General features: G+C 41.9%; 1 protein-coding gene across 2 annotated transcripts in view; it reads right to left on the bottom strand.

Moving 5' to 3' along the window:
* Positions 1 to 25185, bottom strand: part of LOC112104824 (tudor domain-containing protein 3) — a 265871-nt gene that overhangs the window by 99325 nt on the left and 141361 nt on the right. For both annotated transcript variants that reach the window (XM_024197380.3, XM_024197381.3), the window contains exon 6: positions 2326 to 2397. In XM_024197380.3, coding sequence (XP_024053148.2) covers positions 2326 to 2397 — 72 coding nt within the window. The remainder of the gene's footprint in view (positions 1 to 2325; positions 2398 to 25185) is intronic.

Below are 25185 nucleotides of genomic sequence, written 5' to 3'. Positions count from 1 at the left end.
ACTAAACATCTTGGTTGACAACACATGTCTGGTCCATGGGAGAAAGTGGCCTTCAAACTTTCACCTCTAGTAAAGGAGGAGGGGATCAAAATTTTGGCACACAGTCTTACCCCTCCAAGGATGGAATATCCAGTTGCCAGAGAAATGTGGCAAGAAAGATTAGAAGGGGAAGTTTTCAAAAGCCAAAGTTAAAATTTTTGAACTTGACTCACAGGTGCTAGCCATAAATTCATTAGGTAAACCCCTAAATAAAAATGATCATCAGAGGTATTAAAGCAAATCCCATTGTCTTCTGTGGGAGTTGGGGATGCACAACACCTCTAAAATCTATTAAGTATTTAACCTTAGACACCCCTAAGTTTGTATATTTTGGCTCACATACACACCAGATATCTGATTGTGGAGCAGCATTTTGTGTTTGCCAACCACTTATAGCTATAAGGTCTCAAAGATAACTAGTGTTGAACAATTCTCTAGATGACGGGTTGATCAAGTTCAGTATTTTGGCAGGGATCAAAGGATCCACCAGTATCATCACATGATTGATTGCAGGATTTACTAGGGATCTTAATAAATAATCTGAAGTCCAAGCCTGCTCCTCTGAAATATCTGGAATTCACAGGGACACAACTAGATACTATTTATTTTATTTTTATGGGTCCAAGATATCGAGGTCTGAACAGAAACAATTAAGCAGTCAGCCAGAGACATGGCTACAGGGAAAACTGTGCCTTAGACCCCTTTTTAGTCTCCCCCAAATGCATCTCTTAGGCCTGGTCCACATTAACCCCCGCACTTCAGACTAAGGTACGCAAATTCAGCTACGTTAATAACGTAGCTGAATTCGAAGTACCTTAGTCCGAACTTACCGCGGGTCCAGACGCGGCAGGCAGGCTCCCCTGTCGATGCCGCGTACTCCTCTTGCCGAGCTGGAGTACAGGCGTCGACGGCGAGCACTTCCGGGATCGATCCGGGATTGATTTATCGCGTCTAGACAAGATGCGATAAATCGATCCCAGAAGATCGACTGCCTGCTGCCGAACCAGGAAGTAAGTGTAGACGTACCCTTAGGTGACAGACTGGGCCTTCTGCACCTCATTCTGGGTGGAACCTCAGGTCTGACCACTTACAGACTGGATCTCTAGGCTTCAGTCCCACTGGCTCACAACTATGTTAACAACCCAATTTTGGCTCCTGTAAGAATTTCCATTTGGGAGCCAGTGAAAGCATATATTAGCAGTGACACAAAGCAGTGTCTTCAAAACAAAGCATTATATGTTCATTCCTCAAAGGTATAAAGCATTTTCCTAAATTTGTTAATAAAATGAAAGCTCTAGATGTGCTCTTCCTTCTAAAAATTTAGCCTATTAGTAGCTCTGGGAGGTACAGCTTACTCCCATCAGTGAGCCTATCCCACTCACAGCATACTCCCCGAATCTCTGCCAATCTGGATGTCAGCTTCCATGTGCTCACAACCCACTCTCACACTCCTCTTTCCCAAGGATTTAGGATTCCCTTTGATCTTAGGCTCAGCCTAAGAGTAAACCATCCTAGCCTGGATGAGTCAGTTGGGGTATTCCCCAATAAAAAGCTGTTCCTTCGTTTCCTCCAGGATGGTCATGTGTGTCATTGTTTCATTTCCTATTGGTTTCTCCCTTAACGGTCTCTTTTGATTTAACTCCTGGCAGTTAGGCAGATTAATATCAGAGATAACTGCAGGGCATATGATAGTCATAAAAATAATACACAATTCCCTCATTGTCCACAGCCAGTATTATCTTGGACAATGTATTGAATGTTAGCCTGGATATTTGCCATGATGTCCATGGCAAAATGTTTCAATTACTTATAAAGGATCAGAGCCTGACACCCCTGACTTCAATCTACCAAGGTCAAATATACTGAAAAGTAATCTCTCTTTCCCACACACACACTGTCATTAGCCATTAGATTGCATTTTAAGTTATTTTCAGGGTGTTTGGGGATTTTATTTTTTTTAATTGTAAAGAGATAATTTTGATCATGACTTGAAATCTATGAGGTGTAGGAGTCAGCAATGTTCCCAATTATCTAAAGTATCAATTTGGCATAGTGATGAATATTTAACTAACATTTTGAAAAAATGTAAAAAAGTATGTTCTATTGAAACATCAAAAAGAATGTATTAAAATGAAGATTTCACACTTCCTATTACATAGGGAAATAGTCACTTTATCCATTCTAACAACAGAACTTCTAGTCATTATGGTTTTAAAATTATTTTACAAAATATTAATCCTGATTACATCTATACCATGGTCAAAAGTAAAAAAATAGTTACTATACCTGCCCAAAAGGCACAAAAGGGGGTGGTCCACCTTCTGTTCCAATGTTACTTCTATTGTGTTTTGATAAACTCTGTAAAATTTAAACAGCTTTTGATTAACAAGTTGCAAATGAAAACATGGCAAGGTTATCTGACAAACACCTCAGTATTTTGGGAAGTTAATGGAAATAACAAGATAAATTCTTCAACATTATAAAAATGTTTGCTTTATGACTTTTATCAAGCATTAAGCTTGAGTAATGAATCTCAAACAGGAAAGGCCATTTAATATCAATATCACTTAGATAAGGTAAGTTTTTTTCAAAAGCAAAGTCCTTCACAACATAAGAATTAGCTAGTCATTCAGTAGCAACCTGTGCACTGTATCCTAAAACAGAGAGATGAAGCTAGAATATGAAACAAGTGGCAGCTGATTTACCTCCCTACTAACCCTCTGATGTAGATTTATGAAAACATAATCATACCAGATGTGTAACTTACCACCTCTTCACCCCCAAGTTCAACACCAACCCACACCTAATTTCAGGAAGGAAAGACTCTAGTGGGAAATACAAATTGACACTAACGCAGCTTCCAAGCTATGCATACATTAGCTCATCTTCAGCATACCATATAAAAAGAAAAAGTTGTCTAACTGAACAGGGAACGCTTGCTGAAAAAGGTATTTATTTTAGTGCACCAACTAGCAGTGTCAGGGTGTTTAGTAACAGAAAAATTACATTCTTGATAACTATTTTCTGTACATTAGCCATAAAAATAAATTAATATAAACTGAGCAGTTTGTAGATTTTTTAGGGTAAACACCAAATGTTAATGAAAGAATATGAAATGATGTAATCTGTAACGGTCAGTTATTTCACTTTCATTAATTCAAAAAAATTATTTAGAAATCAGTACTATAATCACTACTATACTACTTGGATCTAATTTAGGTTGTTGAGTTTAGTGTGGGGTTCTGGGTGGTTTTGGTGTCCTGTCCTATGCAGGAGGTCAAACTACATGATCTTGTGGTCCCTTCTGGCCTTAAACTCTATGATTCTAACACTTACATTAATAAGAATTTACTAGTATAATTATTAATTTAGTTCTGACAATGTACTTGGTACAATGTACAAAAGGGGCTTGTCTGTGCAGAGCTCATTGAAGGATCAGGGCTATTCTGTTGACGCTATTCCACTTTGTATAATTAAATATTCACTCGGCCAAAGACAGACAGTGAGAACAACTCTATAGCCTGATGATTAAGACACTCAGCTAGGCGGAAGAAGGTGTGGATTCAAATCCCTTCTCTGAATCAGACAGAGAGAAGATTAATTTTGGGTCAAACAAAACTGCATCTTCAGAGAATAGTCTACTTGTTTGAAAAATTTCACCTAGCTGTAATAGCTAGCCAGCAGAAAGTCATAGTGTTGACCTAGCCTCACCATATAAACTTGGAGAAGTCATAACTTCTTTGTATTTCAGTTTGCCCATCATTATAATGAAAATACTATCTACCTCATTGAGTTTGCAAGTTTATATGTATAAAGTGCTTTGAGATCCTTGAATGGAAGACATTACTGTGTGCAAAGTAATAGGGCTAGTCTACACAGAAAAAGTTACATCAGCACAGCTACATCTCTCAAGGGTTTGAAAAATCCACAGTTTTGAGAGATACAGCTATGTTGACCTAACCCTTGTTGCAGACAGCATTAGGTTGATGGAAGAATTCTTCCACTGACCTAGCTATCTTCGCCTTTCAGGGAGGTGGATTACCTACAGTGATGGGGAAATCCCTACTGACACTGTAGTGAGTGTCTACACTGAAGCGCTGTCGCATTTTAAGTGTAGACATAGCCTTATACAGCCCCACCTTCTCCCTACTTCCAAATAAATTACAGCAGAGGCTTGACCATACTCAGCTGCAAACTTAGCAGAAACAAGAAAGCTCCAGAAAACGGGCAAATGTATAAAAGATTTCAGGAAAAGAACTGTTTTCATCAAATGAGAGATTTAAAAGACTACTTAGTTTGAAAAGGACATACATGAGAAGAAATAATAGACATATACCAATAAACAGTAGCTATATAGGTGTTTACACTATGCTCTCATCAACATAATATCTAACATAACAGGACGTTGCTATATGCCCTTTCCAAGAACACAAAAATAACAAGGCTTTGAAAGCCATAAGACTAATAATTTAAAACAGTAAAAAGAAAATTACACAGTATCTTGCATAAAAAGTGATTTATATGGGGCCTTTCTTGAGTGTCTAAAAATTACAATCTATATAAAATATTTAATTTCATCCTCAGAGCAATTCAGCCACTTCTGGGGTGAATTGCAACAGTGGTTTTAATAGTGCTAACAATACTACACAATATCGAGGAAGAGGAATTAGCCATTTTCCCCTTATTCTTATGGGCCTGATCCAGGAAAGCATTCCTATTCATAAAAGCACTAAAGAACATGCTAAATGTTAAGCACTTATTTCAGTGCTCTAATAAATCAGGGTGATAAGGAGTGACTGTGAAAAAAACTGATCCAAGATATATCACTGAAGTAAATAAATTTAGTGAGATTCACCAAAGGATTATTCATTTATAGGAATAAAAATAGCTCATGTGGTTACATTAGCTAAGATACAATTACAAGGACTATAAATACTATAATTACTTCTGATTAAGATGATCTTCGGGGAACAAAAAGAAATACCACCCCAATGGTAAATAACTTCACAATTAAGTGAAATATAGGACTCTGACTCTCTCATCTGAAGTATGCAATATTGGCTATTGTAATAGGTAGAATATTGGAAGAAATATATCTGCTCCATTTACTTTGCAAATTGATGTAACTCGTTCCTGCATATATGGAATACCAAACTGACAACACACACAATTATTTTAAAAACAAAGTTGCTTATCTGTAACTGGAGATTCTTTGAGATGTGTGGCCCCTATCTGTATTCCACTGAGGAGTTCTGCGCATTCGCCATGCATCAGGAGCCGGAGCTTTTGAAAGCAGTACTGTTCGGAGGTCGGTAAATGTATGGCTTGATTGAGGTGGAATTGGGAAATCACCTTGGGTAGGAACTTGGGGTGAAGGCAGAGAGAGACCTTGTCTTTATGGAAAGTCATGAAGAGAGGGTTAGCCACCATGGCTCCCAGTTTGCCAATCCTCCTAGACAACGTAATGGTGATGAGGAAAGTGACATTCATAAAAAAGAGAGATAGCAAGCAGGAGACCATAGGTTCAAAGGTGGTGGTAGTCAATGAGGTGAGGACTAGGTTATGGTCCCATAGGCTGAATGGGAGGGTATTTTCAAAAAAGGCCCTTCCAGGATCATATAAGTAGGGGGTGGTCAAAAATTGATTGGCCATCCACCGATGGGTGAAAAGCGCTAATGGCAGCTGACTGCAACTTGATGGAATTGAGGGCCAGCCCTGAGTCCTTCAGAAAGAGTAAATACTCCAAGAGTAGTGGGATGCCACTTTGGAGACAAGGCCCTGTCATGTAGCCCAGGAAGCAAAACTCGTCCATTTGGCTCAATACAAGCATCTTGTGGAATCTTTCCTGCTACTTGAAAGGACATCTTGCACTGCCAGAGAGCACTCCTGAGCTAGTGGTGATGTCCATCCAAAAACCAAGCCACCAGTTGAACAGTGTGCAGGTTGGGGAGTCTGAATATGCTATTGTGTTGAGTCAGTAGCTCCGGGAATGTCCAAAGCGTGAGTGAAGAGTGCTTTGAAATGCAGAGGAGAAACAGGAGGTAGAATTGACAAGGCCAGAAGAGGGAGATCAGGATGGTTGTTGCTTTCTCTCATCTGATCTTATGGATTACTTATACTAGGAGGGTTAAGGAGAGGAAGGCAGAGTTCATGCTGTCTGACCAAACGATGACTAGGGCATCCCCCTGTGATTGGGCTCCAATTCCTCCCCTTGAACAATACTGGCTGTATTTGGTGGTGTTGTGGGATGTGAAAAGATCGTTTGCTGGGGTCCCATCGGCCAAAGATGTCCGCGACTACAGAGTCATGCAATTCTCATTTGTGGTGGGTTGCAAAGTTCCTGTGAGAGCATCAGCAATCACATTCTGGGTGCTCGTCAGTTAGGTTGCTGTCAAAAGAATGTAGTGCGCAATGCACCATTCTCACAGGCATATAGCTTCCGTACACAGAGCTTGGGATTTCGTTCCCCCTTGCTTGTTTATATAGAAGACTGTAGTAGTGTTGTTTGATATGACAAGTACATGTCAGTCCTGGATGGCTGGCAAAAACGCCTGGCAAACTTTGCGTACTGCCCGGAGTTCCAATATGTTTATGTGCATCTGGACCTCCTATGTTGTTCAGGTGCCTTGTGTCATGCGGTCACCCATGTGGGCACCCCAGCTCATGAGGGATGCATCCATTATGATAATCATGGTGGTTGAGGACGGGAGCAAGGTCATTCCCGAGCAGACTCATAGTGGGTTCATCCACCATTGTAATAAGGAGAGAATTCTGGTGGCATGCAGACCAGAGTGTGAATAGGTTGATGCATGGATGAGTAAACCCTTTGTAGCCAGAGTTGAACATGGTGCAGATGTAGGTGAGCAAAGAGCATGACCTATGTGCAGGTCGTCATATGTCCCAAGAAAGCGAGGCATATTTTGGCCATAGGAAGGATTGGAAGTCACCGAAGTAATTAGTTCCCTTATTGTCTGGAATCTTTCCCATGGTAGATAAGTTTGTGCAGAAGTCTCATCTATGCAAACTCCTATGAACTCCAGGGATTGTGTTACAGTGTAAAGTTGATTATTCGATGTTGACATTGGCCCCCAGAGAGAAGAGTAGAAGCAGTTGGGACGTCAATTCCTGTGCCTCTTCTTTGGACTGTGATGCTATCAGCCAGTCATCCAGATAGGGGAAAATGAGGATCCTCTAACGTCTGAGATAAGCTGCCACTGAGAAAACTTTTGTGAATACTCATGGGGCAGTGGTAAGTCCAAACTGTAGAACCCTGTACTGAAAATGTTGAGGTCCCAGCTTGAACCTCAGAAACTTTCTGTGTATCAGGTGTATATCAATATGGAAGTAGGCATCCTGCATATTGAGAGCCGTAAACCACATGCCTTTTTCTAGGGAGAGAATGATTGTTGCAAGTGTGACCATGCAGAATCTTGGTTTGGAAATCAAACAGATGAGGCATCCAAGATGCAAAATTTTTGGGGGGAGGGAGGGGAACTAGGAAGTAGCTCAAGTAGACCCCTGTTCTCTGAAAGGCGACTGGGATTAGTTCCATAGTTTCCCTCCGCCATAGGGAGTCAACCTCTAGGTGGAGGAGGTCATTGCCTAGGTGTTGCATGCATGTGGACTGAGGAAGAGGGTGAGATGGGGGCATTGCTGTAAACTCTATGACATAGCCACCCTAGATAATAACTAGGACCCACTTGTCCATTGTTATGGCTTTCCATGCTGGCAGAAAGAGTTTGATGTGGTCCCCAAAGGGGGTAGGAAGGATGGGCATTGGTGTACGGACAGTACTAAGGATATTTTTGTAAAATTTTGGAAATTGGGTCACAAGGATGATAGGAGAGTAGAAGCTCCAACTCGGACCATGTGGCGGTAAAAAGGAACTGGAGATGCCAGCGGCCCGCCGCGTTCTTTATCACCTCAGGCAAAACCACAAGGCAGCACATGCGTGGACTGCCAAACAGTACTATTTTGAAAAGCTCTGGCTCTGGGCACATGGTGCATGTGCATAACCCCTCAGTGGAATAAAATAGGGACATCACTCAAAAAAAGCCAATATCTGCATTTGTTCCTAAAAGAGCTACAATTTCTCATTTTTCAAAAAAAATTCAAAATGTTTAATTGGAGCTCCTTCACCCTACAAGATGCGCTTGGATTATTCCACTGAGATTAGTAATTATTAAAGAACACTCCAATACATTCATACAATGAAAGGAGAGGCTTATATCTGCTCAGCAGTTTGCATGCCACCTACCCATTATACAGCCCCCCCGCCCCCCACTTCTTTGTTATTATGAATTTCTCTGTGTGTCTATATTATATAATACATACAGACGCATCAAATGTTGTCACTCGTCACCTAAAGCAGAATTTACTAGCATCCACATGAACCATCCTCCATATCTGATTATTAATGAAGCCAGGACCTTGCAAGTCACATGGGTGGAACAGGAAGGCAGTCAACAGTAGCTCAAAAACACAACTCCACTGCTGAAAAAATAAAATGACTTCTCCCTCCAACACTAGAATGCTGACAGCATTCTGAATATAGCATAAGTGTAGATTTTTGGACCATAATTATAAAGACTTCTAAAAGTACCCTTAAGGTTAAATCTGACATACTTTTTTAGAACACTGTCAAGTAACAACAGCATTTCTGGATTACATGAGATACCAAATAACTCCGTATATGCAATTGCCAAGTCATTGCCTTCTATAGGAGTCCCACTTGCAGTGAAAAACACAATTACTGATTTGTTTGATCAAAATAAAAGCTGCTAGCACTCCTCAAGACTGATTCATCAAGAAGCATTTGAAAGTAGCAAATCACTCAGACAGAGAAGTAAGCACTTGAGGACAGAGCTCACGATACTGTTGCTCAGCCGACTTTCATTCTGGAGTCTTACATTTACTGGATTTAACCCCCAGACATCACCAGTGAATAGTATGTATTATAGTATGTAATATAAAACAAGAACTTTTTGAAAATATTTCTAGCATCTTTCCTACATCTTTGAACCTGGAAGTTTATCTTATCTTGTCAGAGATTAGATTAACATTTGTATCCTCCCACTAAACGGAACATTAAATTCAATTTCACATTCCTACCATCAGAAAAAAAGTTGACCACCAGAGGCTGGAAGTCAATGTGCATACATACAGCCACCTATAGTCTAACTATAAACAACTAGGAAAGGAAATTATTTTGGATGACTGTCATAACTATAAAGGGAAGGGTAACAGCCCTCCTGTGTACAATACTATAAAATCCCTCCTGGCCAGAGACTCCAAAATCCTTTTACCTGTAAAGGGTTAAGAAGCTCAGGTAACCTGGCTGACATCTGACCCAAAGGACCAATAAGGGGACAAGATACTTTCAAATCTTGGTTTTGTTTGTGCTCTTTGTTTTGGTGGGGGTTCGCTCTTGGGACTGAGAGGGACCAGACATCAATCCATGCTCTCCAAGTCTTTCTGAACAAGTCTCTCATATTTCAAACTTGTAAGTAAACAGCCAGGCAAGGCGTGTTAGTTTTATCTTTGTTTTCTCAACTTGTAAATGTACCTTTTACTAGGGTGTTTACCTCTGTTTGCTGTAACTTTGAACCTAAGGCTAGAGGGGGGTCCTCTGGGCTCTTTAAGTTTGATTACCCTGTAAAGTTATTTTCCATCCTGATTTTACAGAGATGATTTTTACCTTTTTCTTTAATTAAAAGCCTTCTTTTTAAGAACCTGATTGATTTCCCCTGTTTTTTAGATCCAAGGGGGTTGGATCTTGATCCACCATGAGTTGGTGGGAGAGAGGAGGGGGGATGGTTAATTTCTCCTTGTTTTAAGATCCAAGGGGTTTGGATCTGTATTCACCAGGGAATTGGTGAAGAGTCTCTCAAGGCTACCCAGGGAAGGGAATTAGCACATTGGGAGTGGTGGCAGCGGACCAGATCTAAGCTGGTAGTTAAGCTCAGAAGTTTTCATGCAGGCCCCCACATCTGTACCCTAAAGTTCAGAGTGGGGAAGGAGCCTTGACAATGACAGAAGCAGGAGAGATCATTTTGATTAAAAAACTGACGTGCACTTATATACATATACTGTATACTTTATAAAATCTACTAAACTATCAATGACAGAATGAAACAATGTTCCTCGTTGTTTATCTGTGTGCAATTTCACGTGCTAGGAAGAAAATATTCATTCCTTTATGTATTTGAAACTTGTGCTTCTTTATATTAGGACCTACTTCATAATTCTGCCCTTTGTTCCAAGTTACTTAGATGACTATCAGAAGTAAGCCTCTGTAGACATCATATACCTCACTGATGTCCAATTACTATATATTCAACTTTTAAAGGGGAAGATTTATCTTATCATAACATTTACTTTATCATCCTGAAATTGCAACAATTTTCTAGAACATAAGAAGACGAGAGGTTTTTATAGCACAGCAAGCTAAATGTTTCCTTTGTAACACTGTCTACTATAGGCTATTGCATGTCTAATTATTTCTGTTTTCTGACAGTCTGCCCTGAGGTAAGCACTCACAGTTGTGAGCCACTCCAGATAGGTGGTGAAGATTGTCGAGCTATCACAAGGAGAAAAAAATGTACTAGAAAATTTCATTAAAAAAATTATACAAAAGCACACACCCAACAAAACACATGCCAAACTTACCTTGCTCAGATCCCTTCCTTCATCTCTCACTGTTTTGTTTACTTAGACTGTAATCTCGTCAGAACAGGGACTTGTTTTCCTATTATGTGTTTGTGAGCTATTCAACACATCACCCCAAAGAAGGAGACAAGTTTTTTTTCCTCTTTCACTCCCCCACCCCCACTTATTTTTCTAACTTGAAAGTATACATAATAGACAGAAGGCATGCACCCTTCAGCCATCTTTTATTCCTCTGCATTTTCCTGTTACCTTAATAAATATAATAATGCCTATTTCTTATATACAGTAGGCTTCCGTTTATCTGACTGTCCTGGGGGACATCCAAAACTCTCTGATAACCATGTGTTCAGATAAACAGATGTTCTATTTTGCACTGCAGTTTCACTGATGTAGACCTAGAGAGCTGCTGTAAGAGCATTATGTAACTGCAGGTAACTGCTCAAGACCCTATACAAATACAAACCCATAAATTAGTGCTAATAGGCGCTAAGGCAGGGGTGGGCAAACTACAGCCCGCAGGCCGCATCCGGCCGCCAGCCATTTTAATCTGGCCCTCGAACTCCCGCTGCAGAGCAGGGTCTGGGGTTTGCCCCTCTCCGGAGCTCCCGCCAGGGAGCAGGGTCGAGGGACGCTCTGCATGGCTCCGAGAACAAGCGGCATGTCCCCTCTCCGGCTCTTACACGCAAAGGCAGCCCGGGGGCTCTGCTCCGCATGCTGCCCCCGCCTCAAATGCCGCCCCCACAGCTCCCATTGGCCGGAAACCACAGCCAATGGGATGTGCAGGGGCAGCACTTGCAGACGGGGCAGCGCGCAGCAGAGCCGCTTGGCCCCGTAGGAGCGACATGCCGCTGCTTCCGGGAGCCACTTGAGGTAAGCACCACCCGGAGCCTGCACCCATAAGCCACCCCCAGCGCCCCAACCCCCTACGCCAGCCCTGATCTCCCTCAAGCCCTCTGAACCCCTCGGTCCCAGCCCAGAGCACCCTCCTACACCCCAAACCCCTCATCCCCAGCCCAACCCCACACCCCCAGCCCAGAGTCCCCTCTCGCACCCTGAACTCATTTTTGGCCCAACCCTGGAGCCTGCACCTCCTCCCACACCCAAACCCCAATTTCATGAGCATTCATAGTCCGCCATATCATTTCCATACCCAGATGTGGCCCTCAGGGCAAAAAGTTTGCCCACCCCTGCCCTAAGGGCATGTGTACACTTCATCTGGGAATGAGCCTCCCAGCCTGGATCCACAGACTCGAGCACAGCTTGTGCTTACACTCTAAAAACTGCTATTTAAACATTGCAGCTCAGGCTGAAGCTCTGGCTCTGAGGCCTGGGAAGGGGTAGGCTTGAGAGCCTGTTCTCCAGCCCAAGCTGCAATGTCAAAGTACTGTGTACACAACTATTTTTAGAGTGCTAGCGTGAGCCTTGCTAGCACAAGTCTGTGGACCAAGGCTGGGAAGCTTGCTGCCAAATACAGTGCACAGGCCCTAATAGGCTAATTGAGATATTATTACCAAGTGATTAATTAGCATAGGGGTACATGGGGGACACACTGTCGATTCAGATACCTAGGATTTTTGGATAAAGGGAATTCTGATAACTAATTATACTGCAGTGGTTTTCACTGGTAGATCTCAAAGTGCTTTATAATCTTTCAAATACGTATTCCCAACACCTCTGTAGGTGAAGCATTATCATCTCCATTTTACAGATGAGGAACTGAGGCACAGAGAGGTTAAGGGACTTGCCCAAGGTCACACAGAAAGTCTATGACAGAGCTGGGAACCGAACCCATGTCTACCACTTCCTAAACACGTGTCCTAACCCCTGGACCTCTCTCCTGCTTACAAGGGGATAAAGAAAACAATCTCTCTCTCCCACTCCCTCGCCTTTGCAGGCATATGAGCTGAAGATGCAAGTAGTTCTTGCTCTCACTAGAAAATAAACACATTGGACTAGCTTCTAGCTGTTTCTGTTTCTGGAGCTGTGTTCATTTGGAGGAAAAAATCCAAAATTCAGGTTGGGTTATTATAAAGTATACTCTTTGTATAGAAAGAGTTATTTACAGAATTTCCATAGATATTAAAGCCAGAAGAGACCTTATAATCTTCTAGTTGACCTCATCAGAGTATTATTATTTCAATAAAGGACAGCTGAAGCCCTATGTGCCTGTCTGCTTATATCTCTGGCTATGACAACAAGCAGCGCAGGCTGGATATGGAAGAGCAAGGAGCTGGAAAGTCCCAGGCCACTTTCTTTCGATGGCTGAAGCATTTTCCTTTTGAAAATTAGTAAAGTAGCACCTAAAGGCCCTAACCAGGGAGAGAAGACCCATTGTGCTGCACATCATACACACACATATCAAAAATGGCCCCTACCCACAGCTCTTACAATCTCGGTATATGAATAATGTTTTCTTATCTTACCTGCATATGGATTTTACTTTTTTGAGCTCAGTGTCTATGACTAATAATAAAACCATGCCATGGGGTGCTGTACAACAAATGTACAGATGAGAGAGTTGAAAGAGAGAAGAGGTTTTGATCAAGCTGAATGTGTAGAAAATTCAGTTTATTGCATTTTGACAAATGTTTTTCCTATTTTCTCTCCTCAGCAAAACCAACTCCCTATTTGTTTCAAAAGGCTGACCAAGAGCTCCTGCGTTTCCAAAACACTTCACCACTGCTGAGATTTCCATTTATTGTGTACAGATTGAGCCCTTTCAAAGTTTCTCTTGTTGTGTGGCTCTTTCATCATTGTAGTAACGATATCACAGAGATCAGAAAATCTGCAGATGGCCAATGATTACACAATGTATTTATTTACACTTGTGGACTATCTCCTCAGTAAGGAATCTAACAGGGCCACTGGGATGGCTGTGGAAGAACTGGGGAACTTTTGTACAGGAAAATATGCTCCTGTGGTGGGTTTTTACACACTGTAAAAAAGCAAAGCAGAAGGGCAAATATTAAACTTCGCTACAATATAGTTCAAGTGACATCAAAATGGTGACATACAGAAGACAACAGACAGCTATCAAATTTTCATTGTTAGTCCTCATGTTAAAAAAAAATCCTATAAATGGAATATATATTACACTGTGATTACTTATAATAATTATAAACATAGAAACTGACACCAACTTGGGAAAAAGACTGTGAGGGATTCAATGTAAGTTTTTAAACTTACAGAATGTAGCTCAGTGGTTTGAGCATTGGCCTACTAAACCCAAGGTTGTGAGTTCAATTCTTGAGGGGGCCATTTAGGGATCTGGGCCAAAAATCTGTCTGGGGATTGGTCCTGCTGTGAGCAGGGGGTTGGACTAGATGACCTACTGAGGTCCCTTCCAACACTGCTATTCTATGATCTAATTCTCCCCATGCATAAAGAACATTTTTTTCCTTTTTCTTTATACCATTACCTAAAGATTAAAGAAACTAAAAGCAAAAGGAGTTTCAGCAGCTTTCTATATTCAAAGCACTTTACAAACATCCACTAATTCCTCAGTAAACATATATTCACACTTGAAAACACATTAAAATGTGGAACTACTGAAACAAAGAGCATTAAATTGTTGTGTTTCTGAGCCATATAAGAACCCAGAATTAAACAGCTCAAGAACCCAGAATTAAATAGCATTTAAGAACAAATACAAAGAAGAACAATAATAAAAGGAGATCAAACAAGATGTGTGTATGATAGTTCATGATGTCCACTTCAAAGTTTTTTTTAAATGCAGCACTCCTGTTTTATTCCACTATTACCAAACAAGCTAATTTTTCTTATGCTACAATGGAGACTTCAAATAAATGAAGATAAAAATAAAAGTTAAAAATAGGAAGAGTCAGAAAACTTATAAAAGGAAGGGATGGCTTATTTTCAGTTTAGAAGGCTAATAGATAACGGAGTACTATACATTTACCGACAGAGGTCTGAGGGAGTGAAATAAATATATGAAAGTCATGAAGGAAATTTGAGAATTAATTTAAGATTGTGGAAATGTCGTATGTCTTCAGTATGTGAGGACAACTGATAGACAACAGTAACATCAGGGAGCTATCTTTATTAAGGTAAAAGATTGGGGAGAGAAGAACACTTTTCTCTGAAGGCAAGATATGTTTTGAACTCATCTGAGATCAAATGCGATAGAGGCACCCTTTCTCATAGAACATGGACACCAAGAGAAAATGATGGCAACCCAGATAAAACTGTCACAGCTTGTTTTAAACAAGATGGAGTTGGCCAAAAGGGCACAAATAGTGAGAATGGCATATAGAGGAAACAATATGGCAAAGGTGAACGAAACTCTGAGTTAACGAACAGCAGGCATAACAGCAGGAACAAGGAAGTTTTACCGCAAACAACACTATTATGGAAAGAAAGGTTTTATATTTGAACTAAGGCTAGAATTTTCAAAAGGGTCTCCATTTGAAAGTCCCATCCTAATTTTCTCAAAGAAATACTTTGAACTTGTTTCTTTACATATGGAGAAAGCAAATATTATAAAAAGCATGTAACATTTTTATTAATGATGAATGGATACCTTTTATAAAGTTAAGGAAATGTACAAGTCAAAATTAATGTATTAATTATAGGCAGAACTGGTAGTGCCACCTATTGAAGTTGCCTAACACTTCCCATTAACCATTTGGGCTGAAAGGTGTCTGCCTCAGACTGAATTTTTCCACAGATTTTCAGCAAAAATGCTTCAATTACTTCCAAGAACAAAGCTAGGGAAACTAACAGTTTTGCTCATGATAAAATATTTGAGATCTTCTCTTTGAACACCTCTAGCTCACACAGTCTTTGAAGTAGGGAACTGAAATTTGACAGGGTGTGGTCTCCTGTAACATATATAGTTTTTGTTGTCCCTGAAAATCTGCCCACATTTGGCCAAGTTGCAAGCCTTGGGGAGTCGGGGGGGGAGGGAGGAGGACTGGAAGGAAGAGAATCACAGTTCACATAAGCTGGGAATGGAAGACAGGGGATGGATCACTTGATCTGTTCTGTTCATTCCCTCTGAAGCACTTGGCATTGTCCACTGTCAGGAGACAGAATACTGGGCTAGATGGATCTTTGGTCTGATCAAGTATGGCCATTCTTATGTTATGTTCTTATGTTCACACAACACACTTTGATTTTAGCAGCTAAATTCTCAGAAGATCCCATCCTCATTGAGCATGCTCCAGCCTCTCTCAGCTCCCAGTGCTAACAACACTGCATATACACCATCCCCACGAAGCAACTGAGCAAACTCTATCCTCTCTCAGCTGCTACATGTGAAAGGACTGCATATGGGCCATCCCCACAGAAATAGAATTTCTGAGCAAGCTCCATCCCAGGGCTACTAGGGCAAAGCTGGACTTTCCCTCCAATGGCTGTTCCCACCTGCCACAGGTTAGACCAGGGTGTGGCTGAGCACATGAACTGAGAACAGAGAGCCTCTAACCTCAATTCATAGATTCCAAGGCCAGAGGGGACCATTGTGCCCATCTAGACTGATCTCCTGTATAACGACCATAGAATTTCCCAAAAATAATTTCTAAAGTATTTTAAAATGGCCAGAGATGGAAATCCTACCACAACCCTTGGTAAATTGTTCCAATGGTTAACTACTTTCGCTGTTAAAAATTTACACTTTGTTTCCAGTCTGAATTTGTCTTGCCCCAACTTCCAGCTACTGGATCATGTTATACCTTTCTCTGCTAGACTGAAGAGCCCATTATTAAATATTTGTTCTCCATATAGGTACTTACAGCCTGTAGTCAAGTCACCCCTTAACCTTCTCTTCGTTAAGCTAAATAGATTGAACTCCTTGAGTCTATCACTATAAGGTATTTAATTCTTTAATCATTCTCTTGGCTCTTCTCTGAACCCTCTCCAGTTTATCAACATTATTCTTGAATTGTGGGCACCAGAACAGGACACAGTATTCTAGCACCAGCCACACCAGTGCCAACATAGAGGTAAAATAACCTCTCTGTTGCTACTCCAGATTCCCGTTTGTGCATCCCAGGATCGCATTAGCCCTTTTGAACACAGCACCACACTGGGAGCTCATGTTAACCTAATTATCCAACACGATCTCCAAATCTTTTTCAGAGTCACTCCTTTGAAGAATAGAGTCCTCCATCCTGTAAGTATGGCCTACATTCTTGAATACACTTACAGTTAGCGGTATTAAAATGCATATTGTTTGTTTGTGCACAGTTTACCAAGAGATCCAGATTTCTCTAAATCAGTGACCTGCCCTCTTCATTATTTACCACTCCCCCAATTTGTGTCATCTGCAAACTTTCATAGAATCATAGAATATCAGGGTTGGAAGAGACCTTAGGAGGTCATCTAGTCCAACCCCCTGCTCAAAGCAGGATCAACCCCAACTAAATCATCCCAGCCAGGCCTTTGTCAAGCCTGACATGTTGATTTTATGTTTTCTTCCAGGTCGTTGATAAAGATGTCAAATAGTGTAGGATCAAGAATGGATCCCTGCTGGACCCCACTGGAAACAGACAGTTACTAACCTTCCATAACTCTCGTCGTGTTGCACAAGTCCAATCCACTCTGTGTGCAAACCCCACTCACAGTTGTCCGAAATTTTAACCTCAGTGGTATCGTCCAGGGACAGCATAAGCACCCTCTGCCACCACACACTAATGTGTGCCAGTATAAAGGGCCCAGCTGCCACAGAGCCCCCTCAGTTCCTTCTTGATGAAGAGCTTTGGCGTTCTACATCGACAGGACTAGGCAGTTCCATTTGTCGACCCAACTATTTGTGGCCATTGCAAACAAGATGAAGCATCTCCCAGTTTCTTTTCAAGGAATTTTGTTGTCGATAACCTCCTATACTCCTGCATTAATGGAAAAGGGTAAGAGTGCAGGTTCTGTAATGGACATGTGCAACATATCTCGAAGAACGGTAGTCATTGAAGATTAATAAGCATCTTTCATTTGATTAATTGCACACATGCATTCAACTCTTGGTGAATCACAAGCCATAAAGTAAGAGGAGGAATCGGTGCATATGTACACACAGACTGGAGTACTCATTCAAATTTAGCATAGCCTCTGAAGTGATCAGTGATGGCATAATGGGATGTGAAGATGTTGACTGAAGACCAGGTTGCCACTCTACAAATTTCTTGGATAGGTACATGCACAAGGAATGCTGCCAAGGCTGCTTGTGATATTGTAGTATCCACAGTCACTTTGCTCAGTGGGGAAATGCCTGCCAAATCATAACATGCAGGAGTATAGGAGGTTATCCACAATAAAATTCCTTGAAAACAAACTGGGAGATGCTTCATCTTGTTTGCAATGACCACAAATAGTTGGGTTGACAAATGGAACTGCGTAGTCCTGTTGATGTAGAATGTCAAAGCTCTTCTAACATCTAGGACAGGGATCAGCAACCTTTGGCATGTGGCACGCCAGGGTAAGCACCCGCCAGGACACGGCAGGTAAACAAGCCCGGCTGCCACGTCCACAGGTTCGGCCGACTGCGGCTCCCACTGGCTGCGTTTCGCCGCTCTAGGCCAATGGAGGCTGCGGGAAGGGGCGCGAGCCGAGGGATGTGCTGGCCGCCGCTTCCCGCCGCCCCCATTGGCCTGGAGCAGCGAACGGCGGCCAGTGGGAGCCGCAATCGGCCAAACCTGTGGACGCAGCAGGTAAACAAACCGGCCCGGCCCGCCAGGGTCCTTACCCTGGCGGGCCGCGTGCCAAAGGTTGCCAATCCCTGATCTAGGATGTGCAGGCATTGCACCTCTCCATTGGCATGTGGTTTGGGGTAAAATGTAAGTAAGTAAATTGACTGGTTAATATACAAAATAGATACCACTTTAGAGACAGAGATTGGATGTGGGCACAGATATTCTTTATCCTGAAAGAAAATTACATAAGGCTGCCCTGTACATCAAAGCATGCAGCTCAGCGATCCTCTTGGTCGAAGTGATAGATCAGGGGTCAGCAACCTTTGGCATGTGGCTTGCCAAGGTAAGCACACTGGCGGGCCGGGCCGGTTTGTTTATCTGCCGCGTCCGCAGGTTCGGCCGATTGCGGCTCCCAGTGGCCGCAGTTCGCGGTCCCAGGCCAATGGGGGCGGCAGGAAGCAGCGGCCAGCACATCCCTCAGCCCATGCTGCTTCCTGCAGCCCCCATTGGCCTGGGATGGCAAACTGCGGCCAGTGGGAGCCGCAATCGGCTGAACCTGTGGATGCGGCAGGTAAACAAACCGGCCCGGCCCACCCGGGTGCTTACCCTGGCGGGCCGCGTGCCAAAGATTGCCGACCCCTGTGATAGATACTAAAAAAGTCACCTTCAGTGATAGGTGAAGCAAGGATCACATTTCTAGAGGCTCTGACAAAGGGCAATTAGCCTGGACAAAAACTAAATTCAAGTCCCAGAGGGGAACGGGCTCCTTTATTTGAGGATACAACCTTTCCAGGCTCTTCAAAAACCTGATTGTCATATCATTAGAAAATATAGAATGGTTGTCCATATGAGAATGAAAATCTTATATTCCTGCCAAATGGACCTTGATAGAGATAACTGCCTAGAATCCTGGGAAACTGGCATGGTGTCCCCAAGCAACCTATCAAAATGCTGGTTTAGGGCATCTAGATGGAGCATGCATTGATGCAGAAGGAGGAGGTGGTCTGCATCTATAACCTCTATTTTTCCTTCTTTGCAGATCCTGACAAGAAGCAGGGGCAGAGTAACAATGGGTCAGCTGCTGACAAAAATGTTTCCTGGACGGGGCAGGAGTATACAACCTCAAAGACATTCAAGTTGCCCTAGAATCCTTAAAGCCATGGAGATTAGAGTCTGTTTGCTTCTGTAAAATGTGAATACCTTTGAAAAAGCAACTCTTGTAATATTTGTTGGACCTCTTGCAGAAGCCACAAGGTCTTCAGCCAAGAGCTCTTGCATATGGACCCATGGTCCCCAGAAGTCATGTCCATTGAGTCGAGTGCAGCCTGCAGTGAAGTTCTCACTATAGATTTCCCCTCATCAACTGAAGTGGAGAACTCCTGTCTAGCATCCTCTGGCAACATGTCCCTATACTTTAACCAGGAGTCCCAAACATTACAATCATAAAATACCCAAAGAGCTTGTTGGATGGCAATTCTGAGTTGCAACGCCCCAGTAGAATAAACTTTTCTATCACAAAAATCTAGGTTTTTTGCATCCTTTGATTTGGGGATTTCCATCTGTTGGCGCTGTTGTTCCCATTCACTGGCCCATCTGTACCTGGGAGAAAATGAGCATACAGATATACAAACACCCAGGAGGAACATAATATTTATGGTCAGCCCTTTTTGAGGTGGCAGAAAGGGATCTGAGAGACTTAATGGGCTACTTAATTACGTCATTAATAGGCAAGGCCCACCCAATGAGGCCCTCTGGTGCACAAAATATCAGTAAGGCAGCAGGAGGACTCAACCTTCTCTCCACCTGGATCCCTAAACTTGAAGCTACCCTTTTCAGTAGGTCTTATTGAACCTTATAATCAGCCAAGGGGCAAGAGGGTGGGGTGAGATGCCTTCTGAGGAAACATTCTTGTTGGAGAAAAGGAGGATGAAGAAGCCAGGATAGCCTGAGGGTGCTCTTCCTCCACTAGCTGTCCAGCAGGATCCTTTTGAACTGCCTCTTGCTGCTCAGAACCAGCAGCACCTGGTGCATAAATTTCCCATGCCTCCCAAAGAGCAGTAACGCCTCATGTATGATCTAGAAACCGGGGGGAATACCCACAGATTCCAAAAGGGCCACTGGACTGGTGATGGGCCTCAAAGACTCCCTAATCACATAGAATCATAGGACTGGAAGGGATCTCGAGAAGTCTTCTAGTGTAGTCCCCTACACTAAAGGCAGAACTAAGTATTATCTGGACCATCCCTGACAGGTGTTTGTCTAACTTACTATTCAAAATCTCTAATGATGGAGATTCCACAACCTCCCTAGGCAATTTAGTCCAGTGCTTAATTACCCTGATAGGAAGCTTTTCCTAAATTCCAACCTAAACTGCCCTTGCTGCAATTTAAGCCCATTGCTTCTTCTCCTATCCTCAGAAGTTAACGAGAACAATTTTTCATCCTCCTCCTTGTAATAATCTTTTATGTTCTTGAAATCTGTTATCTTCCCCCCCCCACACACACACACACACACTTCTCTTCTCCAGACTAAACATACCCAATTTTTCAGTCTTCCCTCACAGGTCATGAATTCTAGACCTTTAATCATTTTTATTGATCTTCTTTGGACTTCCTCCAATTTGTCCACATCTTTCCTAAAATGTGACAACAAGAACTGGACACAATACTCCAGTTGAGGCCTAATCAGTGTGGAGTAAAGCAGAATAATTACTTCTCGTGTCTTCCTTACAACACTCCTGCTAATACATGCCAGAATGATGTTTGCTATTTTTGCAACAGTGTTACACAGTTGACTAATATGCAGCTTGTGATCCACTATGACCCCAAGATCCCTTTCCACAGTACTCCTTCTTAGGCAGTCATTTCCCATTTTGTGGGTGCGCAACTGATTGTTCCTTCCTAATTGGAATACTTTGTATTTGTCCTTACTGAATTTCATCCTCTTTACTTTGGACCATTTTTCGAGTTTCTCCAGATCGTTTTGAATTTTAATCCTATCCTCCAAAGCACTTGCAACCCCTCCCAGCTTGGTATCTCCTGCAAACTTTATAAGTGTACTCTCTATGCCGTTACCTAAATGACTGATGAAGATATTGAACAGAACCAGACCTGATCCCTGCAGGACCCCACTTGCTATGCCCTTCCTGCTTGACTGTGAACCACTGGTAACTACTCCCTGGGACCGGTTTACCAACCAGTTATGTACCCACCATATAGTAGTTCCATTTAGGTTGTATTTCCTAGTTTGTTTATGAGAAGGTCACGAGAGACAGTATCAAAAGGCTTACTAAAGTCAAGACATACCACAACTATCACTTCCCCCTGTCCAAAGGCTTGTTCCCCTGTCAAAGTAAGCTATTAGGTTGGTTTGCCATGATTTGTTCTTCACAAATCCATGCTGACTGTTACGTATCACCTTATTATCTTCTAGGTGTTTGCAAATAGATTATTTGCTCCATTATCTTTCCAGTTACTGAAGTTAAACTGACTGACCTGTAATTCCCCAGGTTGCCTTTATTCCCCTTTTTATGGACTGGCGGTATACTCACCCTTGTCTAGTCCTCTGGAATATCACCCATCTTCCATGACTTTTCGAAAATAAACACTAATGGCTCAGATATCTCCTCAGTCAGCTCCTTGAGTATTTTAGGATGTATTTCATCAGGCTCTGGTGACTTGAAGACATTTGTCTAAATAATTTTTAACTTGTTCTTTCCTTATTTTAGCCTCTTATCCTACCTCATTTTCATTGGTATTCATTAAGTTAGATGTCCAATTGCTACTAAACTTTTTGGTGAAAACAGAAACAAAAAAGCCATTTAGTACTTCTGTCATGTCCACGTTTTCTGTTATTGTTTCCCCCTACACACACACACCTCATTGAGTAATGGGCCTACCCTGCCCTTGGTCTTCCTCTTGCTTCTAATGTATTTGTAGAATGTTTTCTTGTTACCCTTTATGTCTCTAACTATTTTAATCTCATTGAATCTCATACCCAATCCTATTTCATCTGAAGGAGCCTGAGGCAACCCAGGGTAGTAATGCCTCTGTGTAGAGAAGTAAGTCTGGCTCTGAGGCCAGGAAATGTAGGAGCAAATTCTCAATTCAGAGTAGGACAAATCCCTCTCTGTTGACCAAGGGAGGGCTGCTCTTGACGATGCCAGATACCAGTGCCAAGTTGGTGAAGAGTGTAGAGCAGCCAACACAGCAGGCTTCCTCTTCAATGGTACCTACAGATGTGAAGTCTGAGGCAATGGAGGTTGTTGCCATACCAAGTGTGGCATCAATGATACTGGCGCCCCACTGTCTGCTACCCAGAGCACGGTTTCCTGTGCTACCAGGGATAGCGGTACAGGTAGGCTCAGCAGATCTCTCACTGCTAGAAATGCCTACACCGCTGTCAGTACTGAGATGGTCTTTGGATGCTGACGTATCGCATATGTAGAAGGTGCCCCTTCAAGGCCTGGACTCTACAGTACCTGCCTCAGGGCCAGAGTCAATGGAGCCAGTTTCTGTGCTACCAGTGAAGAGGAGCACTTGGGTTTTGGCTGCATTCTACTCTTACCCCCATGATTAGAGGATTTTGGTGCCAGTGACCTGCCTCTCTGTCTGTTGGGAGGTCTTATGCCTCTTCATAATAATATGTACTATCTGAACCATATTTTTATATTATGTATGTATGAATAAAGCACCAATAACATTAAGCACAAATATTGTAACAGTGATATAGCTTAAGCTGGCTTATACCACAATCCTGCTCACTTCTGTTAAGTATCCTATAGCACCTTGCATTTGCTGAAGTAAGCATTTGGTATAAGCAGATAGGAAACTTGTCATAATCAATATACATTCATTTTATGTCTTAGCACTAGTTAGAGAGTACCTTCACAGGCCAGTTCCTGAAATGCAAGTATCCAAAACAAAGATAAGAAAAGAACAGAACAAGTTAGGGAAATGGGACAAATGGGTTGGATTTTAGTGACGTGTAAAAAGATGTGTAACTTGTAAAATCATCATACTATTGAAATGTGTAACTTTGGGAGCACATCTTCAACGTAAGATGAACAAAACATTGATGGAAGAGATGGCTTCCCGGAGATTGGTATCAGACAGAACCTTTTTCCTGTGCAATATTATTATTGGTTTAGAGCAGCAATTCTCAAACTGTGGGTCGAGACTCCAAAGTGGGCCGCGACCCCATTTTAATGGGGTCGCCAGGGCCAGCATTAGACTTGCTGGAACCCCTGGCTGAAGCCTCAGCTCCACCCCAAACCGGGGTGGCGGGGCTCGGGCTCTGGCCCCCTTACCCAAACCGGGGTGGCGGGGCTCAGGCTCTGGCCCCCTTACCCCAACCTGGGGTGGCGGGGCTTAGGCTCTGCCTCCACCCAGGGTCATACAGTAACTTTGTTGTCAGAAGGGGGTTGCAGTGCAATGAAGTTTGAGAACCCCCAGTTTAGAGTAATAAACCTGACACTGGTTGTATGTCCTCTTGAATATATGTCATAATGAACCAAAGTGCAGTCAAAAAAATAACTACACAATTTATCAACAGCACTATATATAGAATGAAAGGTTTGACTATAAAGTTTAATGCAACATTGACAAATGCAACTTATTGTGCTTTTGTTTTTCAATGTAATTACAGCCTCCTGGACCTATTTGACATCACAGTTGAATTTCAATCTACTTTAAAACCCTGAAACGGTTTGTAACCCAGTTATAGTACCCAAGAGACCTCTTTTTAACCTATATTCGAATAGAGACAATGAGATGAGACAGAGACGATTGAATGAAATTATTTTGCTGTCGGCCCCAGAGCTGAATTTTCAAGGATATTAGCGGAGCTCTACACCTGACAGCCCTTACCTTTGGAATTCTCTTCCCTTTATGACACCAGATTTGGAGATGCACAGGATATGAGATTACATAATTTGATTTAGCATTTAGGACATTCTTTTTATGAAGGCAGCGTTGCTTAAGGATACCTACACAGTTTATAAATTATATTGATTTTTTTACAACTATTTTTTCATTTACAGGAGCACAAAAAGATGTTAACACACATTTTCTTTATTTGTGTGTTTTCATAACTCAAAATCATTCAAATCAATTATAATTCAGTTTGTCCAAAATAGTTTTAAAAAAACAACACTTCATCAAACCAAAGATAGTTTCAACAATAACAAAGAATACTTTTGCCAAAATTAGCGTCATTTGAAAATAATGTGCATGGATAAGATGCTCTTTGATTGGCTGACATATGCAACAGGTCTACTTTCTGAGCCATCAAATATCACTCAATGTTCCCTACATCCATCTGGCAAAGTGACTAAATCTACATTATCCATTTAATATAACAGAAATCAATCAACAGACTGGAACACTGTCACAAGTCCAGAGTTTCCTCTCTAGGAATAATCACCACTGCTTTGTATTATATAGGAGAAGGAAATAGCCAGCCTGTAACATTTTCTTCAGTGATATGCTCTCCTAATTTGGCCATATTAGAGTGGAGTGAACTAAATTAAAGGTCTTTGTGCTTTCTTTAAAAGCTCTCAACACCTTCAGTTCATCTTATGTGACTGCAGCCTTATTTATACTACTGTTGAAATATAAGCAAAAATTATGTTTAAACGTAGTTAACATAAAAGTATGCTACAGACTATAACTGAAAAGCTTTTATTTTAAAATTCTGTTGCAAGAAAAAAACCTATACGCTGGTCAGGTAAACCACAAGAATCCTGCCAATCACCACCACACGTAAATACATTGCATACCTGCTTCAGGTAAAGAGAACGATTAGCTAAAGACATTTTGCTGGCCAATATAAT

This window comes from Terrapene carolina, unplaced genomic scaffold (assembly GCF_002925995.2).
Source record: "Terrapene carolina triunguis isolate 2854851 unplaced genomic scaffold, T_m_triunguis-2.0 Scaffold17, whole genome shotgun sequence".
NCBI lineage: Eukaryota > Metazoa > Chordata > Testudines > Emydidae > Terrapene > Terrapene triunguis.
The sequence above is the reverse complement of the archived record's forward strand: the minus strand, read 5'-3'. Positions and strand labels throughout refer to the sequence as shown.